This window comes from Lactuca serriola, chromosome 6 (assembly GCF_051521515.1).
Source record: "Lactuca serriola cultivar US96UC23 chromosome 6, Lser_US96UC23_V15, whole genome shotgun sequence".
In the NCBI taxonomy this organism is placed as follows: Eukaryota; Viridiplantae; Streptophyta; class Magnoliopsida; order Asterales; family Asteraceae; genus Lactuca; species Lactuca serriola.
In genome coordinates, this window is record NC_136413.1 from 77,213,974 (window position 1) to 77,235,000 (window position 21,027).

A 21,027-nucleotide genomic window follows, 5' to 3' on the forward strand; every position below is an offset into this window, starting at 1 on the left:
CTCTATTTCACAAAATCCAATCAAGCCCAACAACCAAATGAGGCCCAAAGGCCCAAAACAACATAGGGCCCAACTGAGTTGCGTACGCCCAGCGTACCACCCTGGTACGTGCAACATACTGAAGGTCAGGGACTACGCGCTGCATACAGCCAGTTACGCCCAACGTACAACCATTTTAAGCACTCTTTCCATTAAGTGCTTAATGCTCATATCCTTCACGTCCAAAAGCTAGATCTAAGTCTGAAAAGATGTCCTAAGGCATAAAGTTTGCAACTTTATGCCCATGCATGTCTCATACACACCCAACTACTCCATTAAGACCTTTCCAAGGTCTTTTACCCATGCAAGAGGTCAAATCTCTCATCAAGATTCCATTTTTATACTTCTAAATGACTAGGGGACCTCAGATCTGACTTTCATATCAAAAAGGAAGGCTTAGCTCAACAAAAGAGGTCTAAAGTTCATTAAAGGGACACACCACCAAAACCCTAGCTAGATCTCTAGATTAGAAAGGAAAGATGCAAGCTTTTTACCTCCAGAAGCTTTGCAAGATGATTTTGGTGCAGGATCTTGAAGCACCCACTTGATCCAAGCTTGCTTGACCACTCCTTCTTGAAATACCCACAAAAAGACCATAAATGCACTCTTTAAGGCTCAAGAATGAACTCACAAGGTTTCCAGGAGTATATGGACGTTCTAAGGTCGTGGAGGCTCTCTAGGTTTTAGTCCAAGGGACTTAAAGTTGTTTAAATAGGCCTCAAGTCCGGAAATTTAGGGTTTTGTGATCCTGGCGCGTACACCCCGCATAACTCAAGGTACGCCCAGCGTACCCTGATTCCTCCGCGACCGCTTCCATGCAGTACGCTAAGCGTGCACTTAAGTACGCCCAGCGTACTTAAGGGACTATTTATTAAAATATTATCAATCCTTAGGGTTTTAATACATACCATAATTTTGGATGTTACAGTATCGAGGGGGTTAAGTAGAAGACCAAACTCTTGCTACTCTTGACTAGTTAGATCTTCGCAGAATTTATGCCCTTCGGATGCTTTAATAATTTCAAAAATTGGGGTCGAAAGCAGATTTGTCATGAGAGAAAAAGCCATGTGAGGATTTGAAGTTGACAATCGAGAGCCACAACTTTTAATAAGTATCGGGTGTGCGTCGATATTTGGAAGGATTAATATTTCAAAAAGTGGCGTTTCTAACTATACATTGATTCCTATGGCATGGAAGAGTTGTTCCCATACCATGGAGTTTTATTTCGACGCGAAGTAGAAGTATAATCACGACTGTCACGACATGGTTGACACTTTCCTATGTCGTGGGGGGAACAAACACGTTGTTGTAACAATTAAACAAGACATGTCCAGGTCAAAGTATGTGATTCTTCGTATGGTCAATAGAAGAACACCGCGTATTTCCATACATACTCGACGTGTTTAAGCCTCAGTCAACATTTTCAAGTCATTGATTTCCCCCTACTCAAGGCAGACCTTTTCCAGATTTCTTTATTCTATTCCAAGAGCGTTCCAAAGTGCTTTTTCCAGTTATGTTAGGAGATGTCAACCACACGAGACGAATGACAACCAAGGCGTGGATGAGCTGTTCCCACGCCAATGTGATCTGAAGAAAGCAAAGAGAAGAAAATCAACCTTGCCACTTCTATCTTAGGGAAGTCTATTCCTTTTTCTCCTTTTTTACTTGTTCTTTATTTTGCATAACATGCAATGGGGAGATTGCATGAATTAAGTGTGGGGTAGGGGGTTGGTTACATTATTAGAATCCAAGTATGATTTTTGAAAAGAAAATATTTTTGCATCATCATAAACATTGCTAGGTTAATTTAGAAAATTATGATAAAAGCAATTGTCATTATTAGGATTCCATGCTAGTATTGTGTTTGATGATTCGATCCGAACCTATATGTTTAGTTGAGCTAACATATGTTATAATGTATTTCTGGCCTCCTTATCTTAGTGACATCATGGAGCAAAAACACGACTTTGCTTAGTTTGAGGGACACAATATGTTTAGCATCGTGTACTTGAAATGTATCTAGGAGAGCTTATGTAGTCATTGCACACTAGACTAATACATGTAATCGATAAATATTGAAGTTAAATCCCCTTGATTAAGCATATGTCTTTCTAAGGTTTATAGTTTTGAGTGAAAAAAGCGAGTATGTTAAAACAAAGTTGTGAAAAAAACAAAGAAAAAAAAGTTGAAAAAAAAAGAGTTGCCAAGTTTTGAAGAATCTACAAAGCTATGAAGACGACGAAATATTTTCATCAAAGAGTCAAAGGAGAAAGTTGTCAAGTTATTTATTGTATTTTTATTTTCTAGGTTATTTTTCAATACGTATGCTTGGGGGTTTAACCAAAAATACCATGAGGTTAAGAAGGTTTTCTGGGGATGGATTCGGAGGGATGCATAAAATGAACGTTGTTCAAAAAAAGTAGGCAAGTGTTTATGAAGATTGTGAGTATTTAGGATTATGGAGGTTCTTAGGAAAATATAGACACAAATATATGCATTGCGGTCTCGACATAATGGGTAGGTTCAATTTGGATTGTCTTGTGCGATATTGGTATTTTAAAATTCAGTTTTTCTTGGGGTAAATAAAAGTCAAGTGTGGGGTATTTTGATGTGTGCTTATTTAGTTATATATTTCATACATTATCATTATTATTTTATGCTACATTTTGTGTTAATTCTAGAAAAAAAGATACTTATTATGTTCAAAATATGTTTTGTAGTAGCGAAGACATGCTCGGAACAAAAAGGAAGCATACGAGAAGTTAGGAGCAGGAAAACGGGAGATGAAGGTAAAAAGAAGACAAAGAAGGATGTTATTGGACAACTTGACCCCCCGTCAGTGTTTTGGCCAAATCTCGTGATTCGTCACTCCAATTGACGAGATTCAAAATGTTCAGAAAACTAGACACAATTTCGGACAACTTTTATGTTTTGACAAAATGTTGATTCCAAACGCACACGTCATGTTTATCACAAACACATCGTGTTGAATAGAAGCTTCGTGATTCTTGACACTGACTTGGGGAATATGAGATTTTAATGAAGAACACACCGTGTTGGATATCAAACATACCGTGTTGACGATGAAACCTATGAATAGAACCGAAAATTAGACTTAATGATATATATAGAACCCTAGATCAATTCATGCGATTATAAACCCCCAAAAGCCGTTTTGAGGGTAGAAGGCAGTCGAAAGTCCGTTAAGCTGATAGGAGAAAAGATTTGAATGACTGGAGAGTAGACTCATGCCTGCAATCATGTGGTTCGTTGTTCCGACCAAGATTAGCATTTCAATATGATTTTATATGTATTTACTTTCTGATTTGGGTATTAAAACCCTTTGCTTTGTGTTTATGATTAGATGAGTCCTTGATTTTGTGGATTAATTGCTATTTGGATTGTTTATTCGTGTTTAATTTATTTTGTCAAGTTAGACTGCAAGATCCATATATGTTAGAGATTGTTACTTATTCCTTATTGCTTAGTTGATAGAGTTTAGATGACCATCTGACTATGTTGATTTGAATTGAAGCTGTCCATTAGAGTTTTGACCAAAACCTAAGGTTTGGAATTAAGTAATGAACTTTAATGTGTGTGCATAAGTAGAATGACCATTCTCTGCATGATTTAATTCCTATGACCACTAGGGTTAAATAAGATCAAATCTTGCTTAATATGAACTAAATACTGATTTGCATGATTTTTTGTTCACCTGATTAATGAATTAATAGTTGTGTTGAAATCAAAGGATTAGTATTAGTGAACATGAAGCTAATCATATTAGAAATCGGTGAACATGAATAAATAAGTCTGTGTGCGCAATTATCTATGATTTTAAGATGTAATTTGTCTAAACCAAAGTACCTAAAGATATTTGTCTTCGGTCAGTTTATCGATATTTGCTATTTAGAAATTTGTTGAAATTTAATTCCATAAAACCTTTCTTTACTGCTTTCGTGTGTTTTGTGTAACCTATAATCAAACATTCTAAATTAATTCACTACCATTCCCCTTGAGTTCAACACCGTTGCTTATCAAAACTATATTATACTTGATCGGGTTCGCTGCCTGTAAGGTGTGGTTTAGATGCGATAAACTAGGAATTATAAATTAAAAACTAGTGCATTAAAAATATACATTAGTTATTATCTTTCATTAGAGATCATAATGAAGGCATTCACATTGTTACCTTATAAAATGCTCCTCAAAATAATCAAGTGATGTGCCCGAGGACTCAAAAGCAAATTGTTGAATGCTTTTCAACAGAGATAATTTTAAGTATTTGCAAAGAAATTGGTAAATATGTGTTTGCTCTATTTGTTGATGAATCTAATGATTTATCAAAAAAAGAACAAATGGCCATAGTTTTGAGATATGTCAACAACCTTGGAGTGGTGAAAGAAAGATTCATTGGAGTTGTGCACGTGAAGGATACATCCTCTTTGACTCTTAAAACGGCCATAGATGAAATTTTTACCCGTAACATGTTGAGTATGTCCTAGGTAATTAATTTTTTTTCCTTATTATGAACTTTAATTGAATATTATTCGCTTTAATCTTTAATATTTTTTTATCGTGTAAGATGACAAGGTTAAGATCGGGCAAGAAATATGCGAGGTGTTTTCAATGGTCTAAAAGCTTTGATTTCACAAGATAATGATTCAACGCATTATATGCATTGCTTTGCACACCAACTTCAGTTAGTTATTGTGGGTGTAGCAAAGAAGCATGATGATGTTGAAGACTTCTTTGACCAACTTTCTTTGGTGGTTAATGTGGTAGGTGGTTCATGTATAAGATAAGACATGTTATGGGAAAGTCAAAAAGAAAGGGTGCAAAAGTCAATTGGAAATGGTACTTGAAATTGGAAGAGGGTTAAATCAAGAGAACTCTCTTGTTCAAGCGGAAGATACAAGATGGGGTTCATATTTCAAAATAGTTACAAGTTTGATGAACTTATTTCTTAAGGTTCTTAACATACTTACTTATGTCGAAGATGAAGGATCCATTTTAAGTAACCAAAATCAAGCATTTGGTATCTTAAGATATTTCAAGACACTTGATTTCGTGTTTTACTTACATTTGATGTATGGAATTTTACACCTCACAAACGTATTGCCAAAGCATCTTCAAAAAAAGGATCAAGACATTTTAGAAGCAACTTCTTTGGTTAGAGGGACAATGGAGGTATTGAAGTCTTTAAGAGACACGGGGTTTGCAAAACTTTTATCGAATGTATTCTCTTTTTGTCAAAAACATAATATTAATATTGTGGAGATGATGCTCTTTCAAAAAAAAAATTGTGGAGATGACGGAAAATTATGTCACATTGAGAGGCCGTAATACTAAAGTTACTAACCAGTTTCATTTTGAAGTTGAAATTTTCAGAACGGTTATGGATATGCAAATCATAGAATTCGGGGACCGATTTAGTGAAATTAGCACCCAATTAATAGAATACATGGTGGCTTTGAGTCATTGTGATTCATTTGCTAAGTTTGACAAAACAAAGTTGTTAAAGTTGAGTGAGTTGTACACAAAAGCCTTTGATGATGCGGAAAAGATGTAACTTGATAGTGAACTTGAGATATATTATAACACTTTGCATAAAGATGAACAGTTCACTAGTTTGCAATGAATTTCCGACCTTTCTCGTTTGATGGTGGAAACGAGGAAACATCGGTCTTATTCTATGGTTTATATGTTGTTGAAGTTGGTTTTGGTTTTATTCGTCGCAATCGCAACAGTCGAAAGATATTTTTCTGCGATGAAGTATTTGAAGACGAACTTATGTAATAAAATAGGTGATATTTTTTGAACATTGTCATGATTTCTTATGGTGAAAAAGAAGCACTTATGAAAGTGAAGATTGAAGATGTAATGGATGGGTTTCAAAATATGTATACCCATAAATGTCAAATTTAAATATTAAAATGTAATGGATCAGTTTAATGTCCTAGTACTTTTTTTTATGTTATTATATTTAGACAGAAAAAAATTGTACCACTCTATCATAATTTCTACGTCTGCCACCATATATAATAAATATTTCACTTCAATTTTGTGTGGGGTGAGCAAAGACTCACTGTGAGAGTAGGCCTAAGATATATCCTCCTTAATATCTGAAGGTTTTTTTTGCCACATGTCAATCTCTCATGAGTTTTTGACACTTGTCATTTTGTGATACTTTTGAAATAAATATTATCCACTTGTCAATTTTTGGTTTGTTTCAATTTTTAAAATTAAAGTCATATATACTTATATATGTAAAGTATTAAATATCATATATATGATATTAAAGTTGTACATTAAAAAATATTTTTTGTTTACACTTTAGTGTGTAATCTTTTTTTAAATCAACCCGTATAATACACGAGTTTCACACCTAGTATTCAATAAAAAGTTGAAGTCCACGAGATATTTTCGGATGCATGTTAAATCTTCTTTCCTAGAAAAGCTATCTGAAAGAATGAAATATATGTTTTGAGGGCGTTTTTTCCATACATATAACATATTATCTCTCTCGTTTTTCATCATTACCATAAAACCATAAAGTAGTTCGTCAGTATTCAAATTCACATGCAATAACTTGAACTGTGAAGACAAACATGTGGATACTATTGCACAAATACAGAAATCTGTCTTTAAGACGATGCATGCAATAACTTGAATTGTGAAGACAAACATGTGGATACTATTGCACAAATAGGGAAGTCTGTCTTTAATACAATGTTGTACACATCTATCAGTATTTCATCTTCATTTTCATATTATAAAAAACTCTTTATTTTGTTAGGTTTATTACATTTCATTCAGTTAGGTAATATAGCATTTATTTACTTGTTTCTTTCACTTGGATTCTAACCATATTTTGAATTCAAATGTTCACGATTCACTTAATTAATTATTATTTTTACAAATTTCAATTTTGTTTAAAAACATTATTTTTACTGACAACAAAAAAACGATTTACACACATATAAAAAGTTGCATGAGTGATTTAAGGAGCAAAGTGAACAAGATACCATGATTAGTGGGAAAAAAGACAAGAAGGAATCAAGTTTATCATAGTAACCTCGATCTTCACAAAAAGCACATGAAGTTTTGTTTTCTTTTACGTCTATCTTTTCAAGATTCAAAATAGGTCGCCATCTAAAATTTAAAATAAGTAAATAATGGACCAATACAACACTTTCGTCTTCGATCACTCAACATGCGTCTCTTGCCCCACTTACATCACTTTGCATCCACACCACACCAACAAATACAAATAATCTCTTCAAACCAACAAACCTCATCTTCTCTTGCTTCCCATTCCCATCACTCATATACCCACAAAAGCACAATATTTTTTTCTGCTTTCTTTAAGCTAAAAATGTTGGAATCTTTGTTTATTCTCATGGATTTTCAGATACCCATCAAGAATATCAAAGGTAAGAGCTTTAGAATCGTCTCTTTCAACACATTTTCTTGTTCTTGCTCTGCTTTCGCTCTTGTAGTCCTATTGGGTTTCGCTAATTGCGTGCTATGCGATAAAAATCCCATGGATTCAGCTCCTTTAGGTTTTGAAATTTCAGGGTCTGCTTATGATTCTGATAGTTATGTCGATGGTAATCGTAAAGGTAACAACTTGGTCTCTGAAAATGGGATTTTCGAATTTGGGTTTTTCGAGAAAGATGGTGGCGAATTCGTAGTCGAGATTAGGTACAATTTAGGTCTCAAAACAGCAAATTTGCCTGTTTGGACTGTTGGTGGTGGTGTTAGGGTTCCAATCAATTCTACATTGAAACTTTCCATGGATGGGAGACTGATCTTGTTCGAAAACCCTAGTAATTCCATAGTTTGGAGTAGTAATACTTCAAATTCAGGAGTTGAATCCGTCACCCTCTTGAACAACGGCAATCTAGTTCTAATCGACAGTCAAAATACAGTCATTTGGGAAAGCTTTCACCGGCCGACCAACACCTTGCTCCCCGGCCAATTTCTCCGGTACCCACAAAATCTCCGACCCCCTTCCACAAAATCGATTACCAGTTACTACACATTTGTAATCCGTCCAGAAGGGATCGCTTTAATGTGGGAAAGCAACATCACTTACTGGAAACCCAATTTGAGCACTTCACGTGCAACAATCAAAGAAGTTCGATTCGATTCAAATGGCGTTTTGGGTCTATACGATAATAGTAATAAAGTTATTTGGTCAATATCAAGTACCGATTTTGGTGACACTTCTGTGAATTTAAGGCATCTTAGAATCGATCAAGATGGGAACTTGAGAATATATTCATGGAATAATGTTCTTCGTTCTTGGAAAGTTAGTTGGCAAGCTGTAGAAGATCAATGCAACGTGTTTGGTTCTTGTGGGTTATACAGCGTTTGTGGGTATAATTCCACCGGCCCCATTTGTGGTTGTTTGTATTCCGATTCCGTAGACGAGGGGAATTCCATTCCTTCATCTGATTCCGGTTCCGGGTGCAAGAAAATGGTTGATTTAGCAAACTGTAAACATCATACAAGCATGTTGTTAATGAAACAAACCGTTCTCTATGGATTATACCCTCCTCATGATATCGATATGATGTTGAGTGAAGAATCTTGTAAAGAATATTGCTCAAATGACACCACGTGTTTAGCACTAACTTCAAAGAATGATGGGTCGGGTTTATGCACTTTGAAAAGAACCGGGTTTATTAGTGGATCTACAGGCCCTTCAATCCCTTCAACTTCATTCTTGAAGGTTTGTTTAGTCCCACAGGCGGTTGCCACCAAGGGTGGCAACCCTAATGCCGCCCCTAAATCAATATCTTTCCCATTTCAAGGTAACTATAGAAAGGTTATAGGGGCAATTGCTTTTGTAATTTTAGTGACAGTTTCGGTTATTTTAGGGATTCAGATGTTTACCCTTTTGTTTGTTTATCATAAAAGGCGAAAAAACTCTGAGAAGATAGTTATAGGGGCTAAAACAAACCTTAATAATATTGCACTTGTTCGATTATCTTTCAAGGAAGTGGAAGAACTCACTTCGGGATTTTCAACTCCTCTTGGGTCTTCAGTGTTCAAAGGGGTACTACCGGAAAAAATGGCAGTGGTGGTGAAGGTGGTGGAGGGAACGGTGGTGTCGGAGAAGGAGTTTGTGAAGGCGACAGCAGTCTTGGGTGGCACCCACCACCGGAATTTAGTGTCTGTAAAAGGGTTTTGCTTTGAGCCGAAACAGAAGGTGGTGTTAATTTATGAATATATCTCAAATGGGTCTGCTGACAAATGGGTATTTGAGGATCAAATTGAAAGAAATTGGCAAAAAAGAGTTGATATTGCTCTTGGGGTTACACGTGCTCTTGCGTATCTACACACTGAATGTCAACTATGCATTCCTCATGGAAATTTGAAGCTTGAAAATGTGTTGTTTGATGAAAGAATGGTTCCGAAATTGACCGATTTTGGGATCAAGAGTTTTTTGTGTTCATCTTCATCGTCTTCATCAAACCAGTCTCCATCAGAGGAAGATATTTACATGCTTGGGAAACTGTTGATTGAGATTGTGTTGTGTGGTAGGGATGCAGTGGGAGATTATAGTTTGGATCAAGTGATGGAGAAAGTGATTATAGAACAGAAGTATTTAGATAATGAGGATTTGAGTGGAGTTGAAAGAGTGGTGAGGATTGCTTTGTGGTGTATGCAAAATCAGCCATTTTTGAGACCTTCGGTTGGTGAAGTGATGAAGGTGTTGGAAGGTACTCTTTCTGTTGATAGACCACCATCGAGTTTTGCTTATAGATATGGTGATGATACGGAGAAGGAAGGTGTGGTTGTTGTAGGGGAAATAGAGTCGGGATCTTAGAGGGTAGTTTTGTACTTTCACCTAGCCTTGTTTTCTTAGAATAGGTGGTAGCCCCAAGCAAAGTTGGTTACGGGGTGGTATGCTTATGGGCAATGTGCTATTATGCCAGCCACTTAGGAGACTGTTGTGTTGTGTATCTGATTTACATCTCACCTTGCTCCTAGATTAAGACAGTGTGGATCAGCTCAAGGTTGTTGGAAGAATAACTTTCAGAAACTCTAGATGGTAGTTTCCTAGCTTTTAACTTATGGGGTTCCATTTTTTTGTAAGACGAACCCCAAATGAATATGAAGCTTAGAAAAAGCGTAGGCAATGTTCAAATCTTTCAATAAAAATTTCTAAGGTCATGTTCATGGTTTTTTTTGAAATGGTCAAGTGTTCAAGTTAGCTAATAGTTCTAGTTGTGGGATTTTCAAATCCAATGTGAGTTGGCTTCTTATTTGTCCGGCTCTTATGTCAGACTTTTGTATACCTGATCTATATCTCATATGATGTTTCTTGGGGCGTTGTGGGTCTGTTCAGTTGGTTATTGGAGGGATAACTCTTTTGCAAGAATGTAAAATATTCGACTTTTGGTTTAAAATTAAAGTAATTTAATCACTCTTATAAGCAAGAATCATATAGGTGTATAAGGATCAAAACAAGCACATAATGCAATTTTAGATTTAATACATAGCATGCACAAACACAAGAAGTCATGATAAGCACCTTGGCCTAGTGATTTGGGCCAAGAAGAGAGAGAAGGAATGTCTGGTAATTGCCCGATGTTTCGGATTTGACTGCATCATTCAAAGTTTTCTTGTACTTTTTATGGTACTCTGCCTTTATATATTGCATATCGATCTCAGTTCTTGTCACTATCACCCTTATAAGGGTCGTGTCATCAGTCCCCAAGCCTTTCATCGCCTTATTTAACACCTACAAACATTTTTTATTTCGATATCAATATAATATTGTAAAAAAAAGGGAATACACCATTTAACAAAGCAAAGAATTGGTTGAATAAAAAATCCACCTTTGCAAAATACTTTGCGGGATTTTCAGCACATTGTAAGATTGTCAAAAGTGCGCGTTCAAATAACCCGGAAGTTTCACTTTTTATGGCCTACAAGATGGTCAAGATTCAAAATCAAGAATATGTGTCATTTGGTTAGCAAAAGCTTGGATTCAAAATTGTAGAGTAGAAATGTGTGGACATATTTTTTAACCTTTTTTAGAGACCCTCCATACATGTCATGGTAGAATGAGTTTATAGCAACCAAATGTGCTTTACTTCTTTCACTGAAAATGTGCACAAACACCTTCTCATCGGTTCCTAATTTCTTTTCGCCAGCCTTGTACAACTCCTTTGCATCTTTTGCAGCCATGTCCCTATCAACTTCCATTCCTTCATAACGTGGTCTGCTTATTAAAGCAAGCAATATCTACACAAGAATTTAACTTTTCAATCAAATGATGTCTTTCTATAACCTAAACAGCAGAAAATTATACTAAGAAAGCAAAATCTACACGTTACTATATGGTTTCAATTCCAACGTGGATTTGGCTCATTGTGGGAACAAAGCTCTTATGTCAACCACCTAGGTGGCAGTTCTATACCTGATTTACATTTCACATGATGTTTTTTTGGACTGGCCCATAAGATGCTAGAAAAATAACCTTTTTTGCAAATGTATAAATAAAACTTGATAGATTGATAAAAATGTGAAAAAGATTTGACCTTTTCGTGGTCCCCGGAAGCTTGAATTTCAATGTCTTTTTCAAGATAAGTCCCGAAAGTTGAGTGATAAATTTGCTTGAGAGTTTGTATCTGGGAAGGAGTTCGTGAGCAAATGACATCAGTTACAGCTTCAAGATTTATGAAATCTTTGGTCAATGCCTGCTTTAATATAATCGCATCTCTTCCTGCTGGATCATGCATCCAAAGCAAAACTGCAGTCTGTGACATGATTTTCAAAAGTCAAACTTAATATAATCCAAATTCAGAATTCACTTTGATGCTTTTATCTTTTTATCTCAATCCTTTTCTAGTCAACAAGATCTAACAACAGTCTACAGATCTATCTAACTAGAGTATTGTCATCAATTTTGAAATTTAATAACTATCGAAAGTCAAACTTGACTATATACCTCTAATTTGCCACTAAGTTCAGAAGACAAACGTTTAAGAATATCTTCGGAATACATCCTCTGAAATTCATGCTGGATATGCGCCCTTTGCGTTGCATCTCGATGCGCAAGAATGTTAATCACTGCCGCAGTATCGCATCCAAATCCTGATTGAAGTCAACAGAAGTGAAATTGATAAACTTGACCAAGATCGAATCTAAACGATTGCGTTCTAATAAAGAATCAGGAAAAAACAAAAGAGGGTGTCGATCAAAATCAGATTTTGATCATGTCATCATTCAAAATCGAATCGTTAATTCAACGATGTAAAGAAAATGGGTGAAGTTGACTTGAGCAATTAAAGGATGTACCTTTGAAAGCTTTATATAAATGAATGGCATCGTCGTGGGGAGAAAACGGTGTCGGAGGAACTGTGAGAGTCGCCATAATTGATCAGATTGTGAGTTCAGGGATTTGGAAACGACGAAATTAAATACTAAAAATTTAAGAGAAATATGTTGGTGTTTCTATATGACTATGATCGATCGCTCCAAAACGGTCAAGATCAACCTCAACTACTTCTCATAACCGTCAACACTTGTAATTTGTCAATCAAGTTGAGTGATTGATTCTACACGATGGACTTATTAAATTGATCAAAGTGGAACGGTTGGCTTAGACCAGTCAATCCTAATCAAAGATAGAAAATGTTAATGGCGTGTCATTATGGCATTCGTGGTTAACATTTTGATTCGGACAAACGAAATGTAATATTTTAAAATTTATTTCAAGTGCTTATTTCTTTATTATAATATCAAATTTTAGTTTATTTCAAGGGCTATTTTTTCTGAAATTTAAAGATAATTGATATTGAAACCGGCATGGTTGAGTAAAATATTGAAAATCAAAAGAGTTATTGTGGGAAATTATTTGAAGGTCGACGTTGTGACTTTAAATTTGGGAATGTGACTCAAGAACACGAGTTCGATTCCAAATGGAAAGAAGAGCGAGAAATTATGTAACACTCCAATTTTATTTTAGCGATAATTTTTAAATATTATTAAAATAGAAACTTTGTCTCCCTTTTTTTATCTGTTGCAGAAACTAAAAAGATGACATACACACAGTTAACGTCTTCGTCTTTTTGATTTATTCATAGGTTTGTTTTCTACACCACTCCAACTTCTTGCTTTGCATTTTATACGATTTTTGTTACTTTTTTCTTCTTTTCCCTCATTTTTTTCACCATTTTCTATATATATATATATATATATATATATATATATATATATAGCTTTTGTTTGCTTACTTTTTTCTTCAGGGCTACCTTGATGTTGATTTTGGTTTTTGTTGAACACAATTATGATATGTGTTCTTGATGTTAACTGACACTCAGTACCTCAAGAATATCTATCACCATCTTGCAAATACCATTTTTTTATGGTATCAGCAAATGAAGATAAACAAAAAAGGGAATAAAAAAGGAGTTGATTTGCATCGGGTAACAATTTAATCTTCAAATATGTTTCTTGCTAGATTATTTTGTTGTTAGCGATGGAACAAGTAATATGATAGTTAAATATATCTCTTTTTTGTATTTGCTTTTAGTTGTAGAAAACGATAGAATAGACAAAGAAGTTGTCGTTAAAAGATATTAGGTGAGTTATCCAGAGTTCAGATTGATTGAGTAGTTGGTAAAATAATATAAAAAAAGTGGTCAACATTTGTCTGTATGATCATAAAAAATAGAAGTGGATAATTTTATAATTTTGCCTCTAAAATAAGATGGAATTTTTCTTTTGGACTAAAAAAGAGTATTGAAAAACTCCCAAAATAAGACGTCCAACACTCAGATGAACACACTTATTAAAAAAATAAAAAATGCTTTTATTTTTTACTGAATTTCTAATATATTTTTCCTATTTTATGTAGATACCAACCAGTTTTTTTCATGTTGATCGTCATCCTAGAAACCTTGCAATTGGCTCGGATGAATAATGAATGATGAATCATTAATATACTATGATTTTGGTATGATGAGGGAGATTAAATCCTTGACCAGAAAAAGATTGATAGATCTTTTCACCAATTTTATGAAATCTATTAATGACAATTACTTTTAACATTAGGAAATCTATTAATTACAGTAAAATCTAACCAAAAATAATTTTTTTTTTAAAATTAGGAAATCTATTGAAGTCAAATAAATCTCACCAAAAATTAAATTATTTTTAAAATTAGGAAATCTATTAATGACAATTAAATCTCACAAAAAATAAAATTATTTTTAAAATTAAGAAATTTATCAATGACATCATCATTTGGTCAACCTCATCCCTCATTACCCGTTTCTTTTGTTCTGGTTTGAAAATCACTAACACAGTCATTATTTTCTTTTCAATTTATTGTAGGAAAGAAAATATAAAGATCAATGATGCTGGAAGATACATAAGAAGGATTCTCCCACTAATTTCAATGATGCGTACATCTTCTTTCACAACGATTCAATCGATTCTCCCTTCTACGACCTCGAATCCAGATACAATTTCTCTTCCCATGTCTTTATGCGTAGACAATCCATAATCTTATCTCTTTGATTCATCCTTATGTAACCTCGAATCCCTTTCATCATATGATCACAACCGCAATCACTCATCTATTTCGTCTCCTTCTGTTTCTTCATATTTCTTGGGTTTCACCTTAGGGTTCTCCTTCTTCCAGTCAATTATTTGTTTCTCCGCACAATGACTTATAAAAGATTTGTTATGTTTCGATTTCTAGTGTTTATTTCTCATTTTTTATGAAAAAAACCTAATTTCTACCATTGCTTTCAGGAATTAAAGGAATCGCCACTCCTTCTTCGCCTCCTTTTTTCTATCTGTTGTAGAAACTAGAAAGATGACATACACACACAGTTAACGCCTTCGTCTTTTTGATTTATTCATAGGTTTCTTTTCTACACCACTTCAACCTCTTGCTTTGCATTTTATACGTTTTTTGTTACTGTTTTCTTCTTTTCCCTCATTTTTTTCACCATTTTCTATATATATATATATATATATATATATATATATATATATATATATATATAACACATATCATAATTGTGTTCAACAAAAACCAAAATCAATATCAAGATAGCCCTGAAGAAAAAAGTAAGCAAACAAAAGCTATATATATATATATATATATATATATATATATATATATATATATATATATATATATATATATATACCTTTTGTTTGCTTACTTTTTTCTTGAGGGCTATCTTGATGTTGATTTTGGTTTTTGTTGAACACAATTATGATATGTGTTCTTGATGTTAACTGACACTCAGTACCTCAAGAATATTTATCACCATCTTGCAAATACCATTTTTTTATGGTATCAGCAAATGAAGATAAACAAAAAGGGAATAAAAAAGGAGTTGATTTGCATCGGGTAACAATTTAATCTTCAAATATGTTTCTTGCTAGATTTTTTTGTTGTTAGTGATGGAACAAGTAATATGATAGTTAAATATATCTCTTTTTGTATTTGCTTTTAGTTGTAGAAAACGATAGAATAGACAAAGAAGTTGTCGTTAAAAGATATTAGGTGAGTTATCCAGAGTTCAAATTGATTGAGTAGTTGGTAAAATAATATAAAAAAGTGGTCAACATTTGTCTGTATGATCATAAAAAATAGAAGTGGATAATTTTATAATTTTGCCTCTAAAATAAGATGGAACTTTTCTTTTGGACTAAAAAATAGTATCGAAAAACTCCCAAAATAAGACGCCGAACACTCAGATGAACACGCTTATTAAAAAAAATAGAAAATGCTTTTATTTTTTCTGAATTTCGAATATATTTTTCCTATTTTATGTAGATACCAACCAGTTTTTTTCATGTTGATCCTCATCCTAGAAACTTTGCAATTGGCTCGGATGAATAATGAATCATAAATTATTAATATACAATGATTTTGGTATGATGAGGGAGATTAAATCCTTGACCAGAAAAAGATTGATAGATCTTTTCATGCAAATTATGAAAAAGTTGCAAAAAATGTATGAATTTATTTATTTATTTCTCTAATACTGTAAAGTAGGGACACCATAATGTAGTTTTTTAGGTACTCGAATAGAATTTATATTTGTATTAAGATTAAAATCTTATGTTATCATTACAGATTAAGAACAATTTCATAAGTGTTGAAGCGCTTCAACCCATTGGAGACATGCCGTTAATATGAAAAAGTTGAGAGAAGAAGTGTGAGAAAAATATTTGAATCTTTGGAGCATTTTAGGTTATTAGGTATGTATTGTATGTAGTTCTTTAGTTTGTATTCATATCCTTAAGCCGTTGTTAGATGCTTAAGCTATTAAGACAAAAAAAATTGTAATGACCGTGTACCATCAAAGTTTATCATCGAGAAGATTTGGGATTTTTATGTATTGAAGGTTGATTATCAAAACAAAATATATCCACTTCTAAGAATTTGTAAAATTTATATATTTTTCAGTATAACCAATGAAAGAATGGTGTTTTGCCATCAAGTTCCACTTGGCCTTATTTCTTACTTTCTTATATAATATATCATCGATGTAATGCGATGCAATCCCCTTCACTGGAATAAAAAACCAATCGTGAGACACTATACTTGGGAATCTTTGTAGTTAGGTCATTCTTAAGATTCTTACATTTGAATACCAAACGTGATCTAACCTTATTTCATAATATGCATGCTTTCTAAAAGTGCAATTCTTATATGATTTATATGGTTGTATAACTTTGTATTTTTTAACAGAAGCAAGAAACGCACATGAGGAGAGCCGAAGTATGTGTAAAAGGGATATGAAAGTGGATGTTACCCAAAAATGGATGTTGGAAAATCAATTTCATATCCATCACTTGCATTAACCAATACATTTGTTTTCCAAGATCCAATATAGTTAAGTCGGATGCATATGTTGTCAAAAAGGATCTCAGTTTTGGCTTATTTATTTATTTTTAATTTCCTTATAGGTAAATTGACATTTGCATTATTAAAATGATGTATGCCTGAAGTAAGTATGAACAAAGAGTGTTTCTTTTTTGCAGTCATCTAAAGTTTGATAAATGACCCTTTTACACTTCTTTTTTAGGGCATTTTATTTTCATTTTTTTTTGTAAAATCTTTTAACTTTTGCATTATAGGAGTATTGATTATGAACTGCACATCTATACGAATTATTCTAACTTCTTGACATCTTAATATGAAGTCACCTCATAGGAATTCGACATTCAAAAAGTTTTTTAACTTGCCACCAAATGAATTTCTCATCGGTGATTTTTTCATGCTCTACATGAGAAAATTAGCCTTTCAGGTATACTCGGACGGTTGGATTTGAATATGGACTGCATATGTACACGAACTGGTTCCTTATTATAGTTTCCGATTCATTTTTGTGGAGTAGACTATTCCTATGTTCAAGAACTGTTGAGTTTTATGCCAACTTATTGGTACACAAAACAAGGTTTTCATTGCAACTATTTTTTTTTATTCTTTTATTTGTTCTTTTAGTGTATGATACAAAATTAGATGAGTTAGGTCAATGTTATGAACTATCATTTTAGGGTTTTATACCAATTATAGCCTTGTACTCTGAATTTTTTTCATACAACGAAATTATGTTGTTTTTCCTTTTGTTTAATCCCAAATAGAACTTAAATGAAAATGAAACATAACAGATAATTCAACTACAAAGACAACTTATAACATTTCAGATTCTAGAGGACATTTGACAGTTTTCATATAGGTCGCACTCGTGTTCTCCAGGTTAAACTTTTTTGTCAGCTCAAGAAAAAGGAGTATTTTGCCCCTTGATTAAAATTGACTTATATTTGGAGATATGTATACATTGATACTAATACCCTGAATAAATGTTATGATAAACACACGACATACAAACACAAGGGTGTTGTCGTAACTTGAGTTAGAAGTAGATTTACTTACAAGATTCTTGAAAAAGCATTTATGTTATTTGCTAATGTCCAATGATTGTCAACACTAGTCTTTGGTAACTTCATCACCTTAGAAAGTTAAACAATAACATCAGAGGGGAGAGGAGTGTAAACATCATATATGTCTGGAACTAAGAAAATCAATGGCTGCAATAAAAAATGCAAAAGAGCTTGAAGGAATAATTCTTTTTGAAAGGTTATTTTTTTTAAATAACTTGTTGCAATGAGTCAAATGTAATTCCCACAAGTGTTTGAGGACCCTCCTACACCAATCATATTATTATTATTATTACAAATCAATAAAACATTAACTCGAAGAAAATATAAAAAGTTGTAATTTTTTTGAAAAACACATGAACTTACCGGAAGATCATTAATAAATCGACTAATAGCACTAAAAACTCCAAAATGTAGCACCAATTTGTATTTCATTAATTGATACATCAACAAGAAAGAAAAAAGACAATTGACATTGGTTCCCGAACCTAGGAAGAGTATAAATTAAAAAAAGATATCGTATTGAAGGTACTCATATGTGACAAGGCCGTCTAACTAATAAAACAAAAAACGTTGTTTACAAAAAGGTCCTTCATCGATTATAGATATTCAGACATTTCAATGTTTTTTCAATGTTACCAATAAAACTAATTCTATTTTTGTTACTTTCTTTTTAACTATTGTGCCAACTTTTTATACTTTTATATGTATTTTTTATATGTTCCCCGCGTTTTACGCGAGTCATAATCTAGTTAGCAACTAAACAACATTATTTGTTGTGATGTAAATGTCCGATGGAAATACAGTCTATTTGTTCTCTTTTCAATTAGAGTAAATTACACCAATGGTTCCTATGGTTTAGGGTAATATGCGCGTTTGGTCCCTAACTTATTTTTTTAACTTGAAAGGTCCCTACTGTTTGTTTTTGTTACATGTTTGGTCCCTGTCTTACCTAAAAAAACTATTTTGCTTTTAATTTTTTAAAATATTTAAATAAACACACCCCAACACCAACCCCTCTTATTTTACCTTACCTATCCCACAAAATTTTTTCTCTTCAAAAAATAGTCTTTTTAGGTGAGACTGAGACTAATCGCATAACAAAAACAAACAGTAGGAACCAAACGCGTAACAAAAACAAACAGTAAGAACTTTCCGAGTTAAAAAATATATTAGGGACCAAGCGCGCAAATTACCCTAAACCATAGGGACCATTCGTGTAATTTACTCTTTCAATTACAATATAATTAATACAAAACCGGTGCTAAATCAGAAACCATAGAGAATCACTAAAAACATTTTCATTAAATGAATTAAACTGTACATATACTTGTAGTACTTATCTCTTGCTAATCCCCATTTTACTAAGTTCTTCAACAAGTGGAATTTACCATGTAGACTTCAACTCAAAGCTTAATACATGACACACATGTCATTATATATATAGATAGATTAATTTCAAACACTTTTAGGGAACAGTTCTTTGATTTCATTGGTTGTTTTCTTTTTTTTTTTTTTTTTTTTTTTTTTTTTTTTTTTTGTAGTTTCTGCATTTATTTATTTACTAATTTTTTTTATAGTGGTTTACATGTGTCTTTGCCTCTCCCCGATAGTGGATTATTCCAAGGTATCTTTGTAAACAGTACTTTGACTGTTATTTTTTTTTTTCTTTTTTGTTTGCTGCGTTTTTTATTTTTAATTTTAATTTTTTTTTGTTTCTTTGTTCAGTGGCAAACTACGTGTTATCTCCTCTATATCACCCCCTCAAATCCACAACTTTAATCTTCTTCTTGAATCTTCTTTACCCACAAAAGCATCAATCCACCTTTCTCTTTTCCTAAACATTCTTTGTACTCGCCGGGTTTTAACCAGATTCCCACCGCCTCTATTTCTTTGCCAAAAGATGATAATCTCCCTTCTTTTTTTCTGATGACACATGGTTAGTTTAATCCGTTCTCATACTTCAACACACTATCGTTCACCGATAAGATTTTCAAAGCAAAAATTCCCATGCCCCTTTCGGTTGGAGATAGAGGGCAGAGAAGTCAACTCAATGCCTGTTCTTCAAATATTTTTAAATTTTCCCGACAAATCAGGCATGTAAATTATTAAGGATTTCTAATTACATCAAAAAAACCATATATGAAAACTATTGGTTGGTATGGACCATAACACACATCGCTCTCTTTGAGCCCTCCTTTTGGGCGTTTCCTTTAATTTCTTCTATATGTTCGTGTTTTATATAGTTTTAATATAAGTTTTTTCATTGTTTTTTTCCCTTTATGTTGGAAGGTTTAGAAGTATATCATAAATGGTGACATCAATGGTGGTGGAATTGAAAAAAATCTGATTTGCATACCAAGTGTTAGTTAATGTCTCACTGAACTTCAGTCATATGTTACAATGTGCTCAAAAACCACCATGTTTTATCTTCGTTTCTCTCTAACTCAATAACTTTTTTCTGGTGACCTTGAGTTTGTTTCTTCCAATTCAGTTTGTTTTCTTTCTTGACATCCGCAAATGATGAACTACTTTCAAGAGATCCATTGATGACTGATAAATCCATTTTAATTTGAGCTTAATGAACGAGTTGTGATATCGCTTCATTTATAATCATTTTCCAAGTTTACGAGAAGAGGTAATATGATCATCATCAAATTTATTAATTCAAAGTTATTATTTGTTGTAAGTTAATAGATTTTTGAACCATGTCTTTTTTTTTTTCTCTAATACCACGCACGTGATATAATTGGGAAAACAGATATAGAAATATTCAAAGGTGGCGGTGTAAAGGAATCCCAGGACTTCAAAAGAGAAGTTCTTGAAAAAGGATTACCAGGAAAAGGAAAAATAACTTTTGAGACCGAATTATTTGGTGCCAAAACATTTTTAATATATGTTGAACCTGTTTTTAGCAAAGATGGAGAGAAAATTGGTGTAAATTACATGGGCATGGAAATCACTAATCAGGTACTTTCTTTCATTTGTTTCTTAGCATCTTCTTATTAACAACATTATACTTATAAAAATCTACCCAATTTAGTTTTATAA

At 33.2% G+C, this 21,027-nt stretch overlaps 2 protein-coding genes and 1 long non-coding RNA gene across 3 annotated transcripts in view; 2 read left to right on the top strand and 1 right to left on the bottom strand.

Annotated features, from left to right (window-relative positions):
- The first annotated feature begins 7,242 nt into the window (after nt 1-7,242).
- Nucleotides 7,243-10,248, top strand: LOC145059188 (G-type lectin S-receptor-like serine/threonine-protein kinase SD3-1). Its single transcript, XM_079007048.1, has 2 exons — nt 7,243-7,475; nt 7,620-10,248. Exons 1-2 carry the CDS (start codon nt 7,256-7,258, stop codon nt 9,878-9,880), a joined length of 2,481 nt encoding a protein of 826 aa, XP_078863174.1. The 5' UTR covers nt 7,243-7,255; the 3' UTR covers nt 9,881-10,248.
- A 215-nt stretch (nt 10,249-10,463) lies between these two features.
- On the bottom strand, nt 10,464-12,607 carry LOC145059190 (annexin D5-like). The gene is made up of 6 exons (XM_079007049.1): nt 12,361-12,607; nt 12,011-12,156; nt 11,601-11,819; nt 11,089-11,304; nt 10,896-10,985; nt 10,464-10,798 (listed from the first exon to the last, which is right to left on the bottom strand). Exons 1-6 carry the CDS (start codon nt 12,434-12,436, stop codon nt 10,595-10,597), a joined length of 951 nt encoding a protein of 316 aa, XP_078863175.1. The 5' UTR covers nt 12,437-12,607; the 3' UTR covers nt 10,464-10,594.
- Nucleotides 12,608-19,780: 7,173 nt separating this feature from the next.
- LOC145058513 (uncharacterized) overlaps nt 19,781-21,027 on the top strand; it is a 1,611-nt gene continuing 364 nt past the window's right edge. The window contains exons 1-2 of the long non-coding RNA XR_013686411.1: nt 19,781-20,614; nt 20,738-20,946. This is a non-coding gene — a long non-coding RNA (uncharacterized LOC145058513). The remainder of the gene's footprint in view (nt 20,615-20,737; nt 20,947-21,027) is intronic.

What these genes read in the sequence shown, in the direction of transcription:
- LOC145059188 (XM_079007048.1), top strand. Translation starts at nt 7,256, where the DNA reads ATGCGTCTCTTGCCCCACTTACATCACTTTGCATCCACACCACACCAA. An exon ending in ACCCATCAAGAATATCAAAG is followed by an intron (nt 7,476 to 7,619) that starts GTAAGAGCTTTA and finishes TTGAAATTTCAG; the next exon opens with GGTCTGCTTATGATTCTGAT.
- LOC145059190 (XM_079007049.1), bottom strand. Translation starts at nt 12,436, where the DNA reads ATGGCGACTCTCACAGTTCCTCCGACACCGTTTTCTCCCCACGACGAT. An exon ending in AACTTAGTGGCAAATTAGAG is followed by an intron (nt 11,820 to 12,010) that starts GTATATAGTCAA and finishes ATCATGTCACAG; the next exon opens with ACTGCAGTTTTGCTTTGGAT. An exon ending in CCGCAAAGTATTTTGCAAAG is followed by an intron (nt 10,799 to 10,895) that starts GTGGATTTTTTA and finishes AAATGTTTGTAG; the next exon opens with GTGTTAAATAAGGCGATGAA.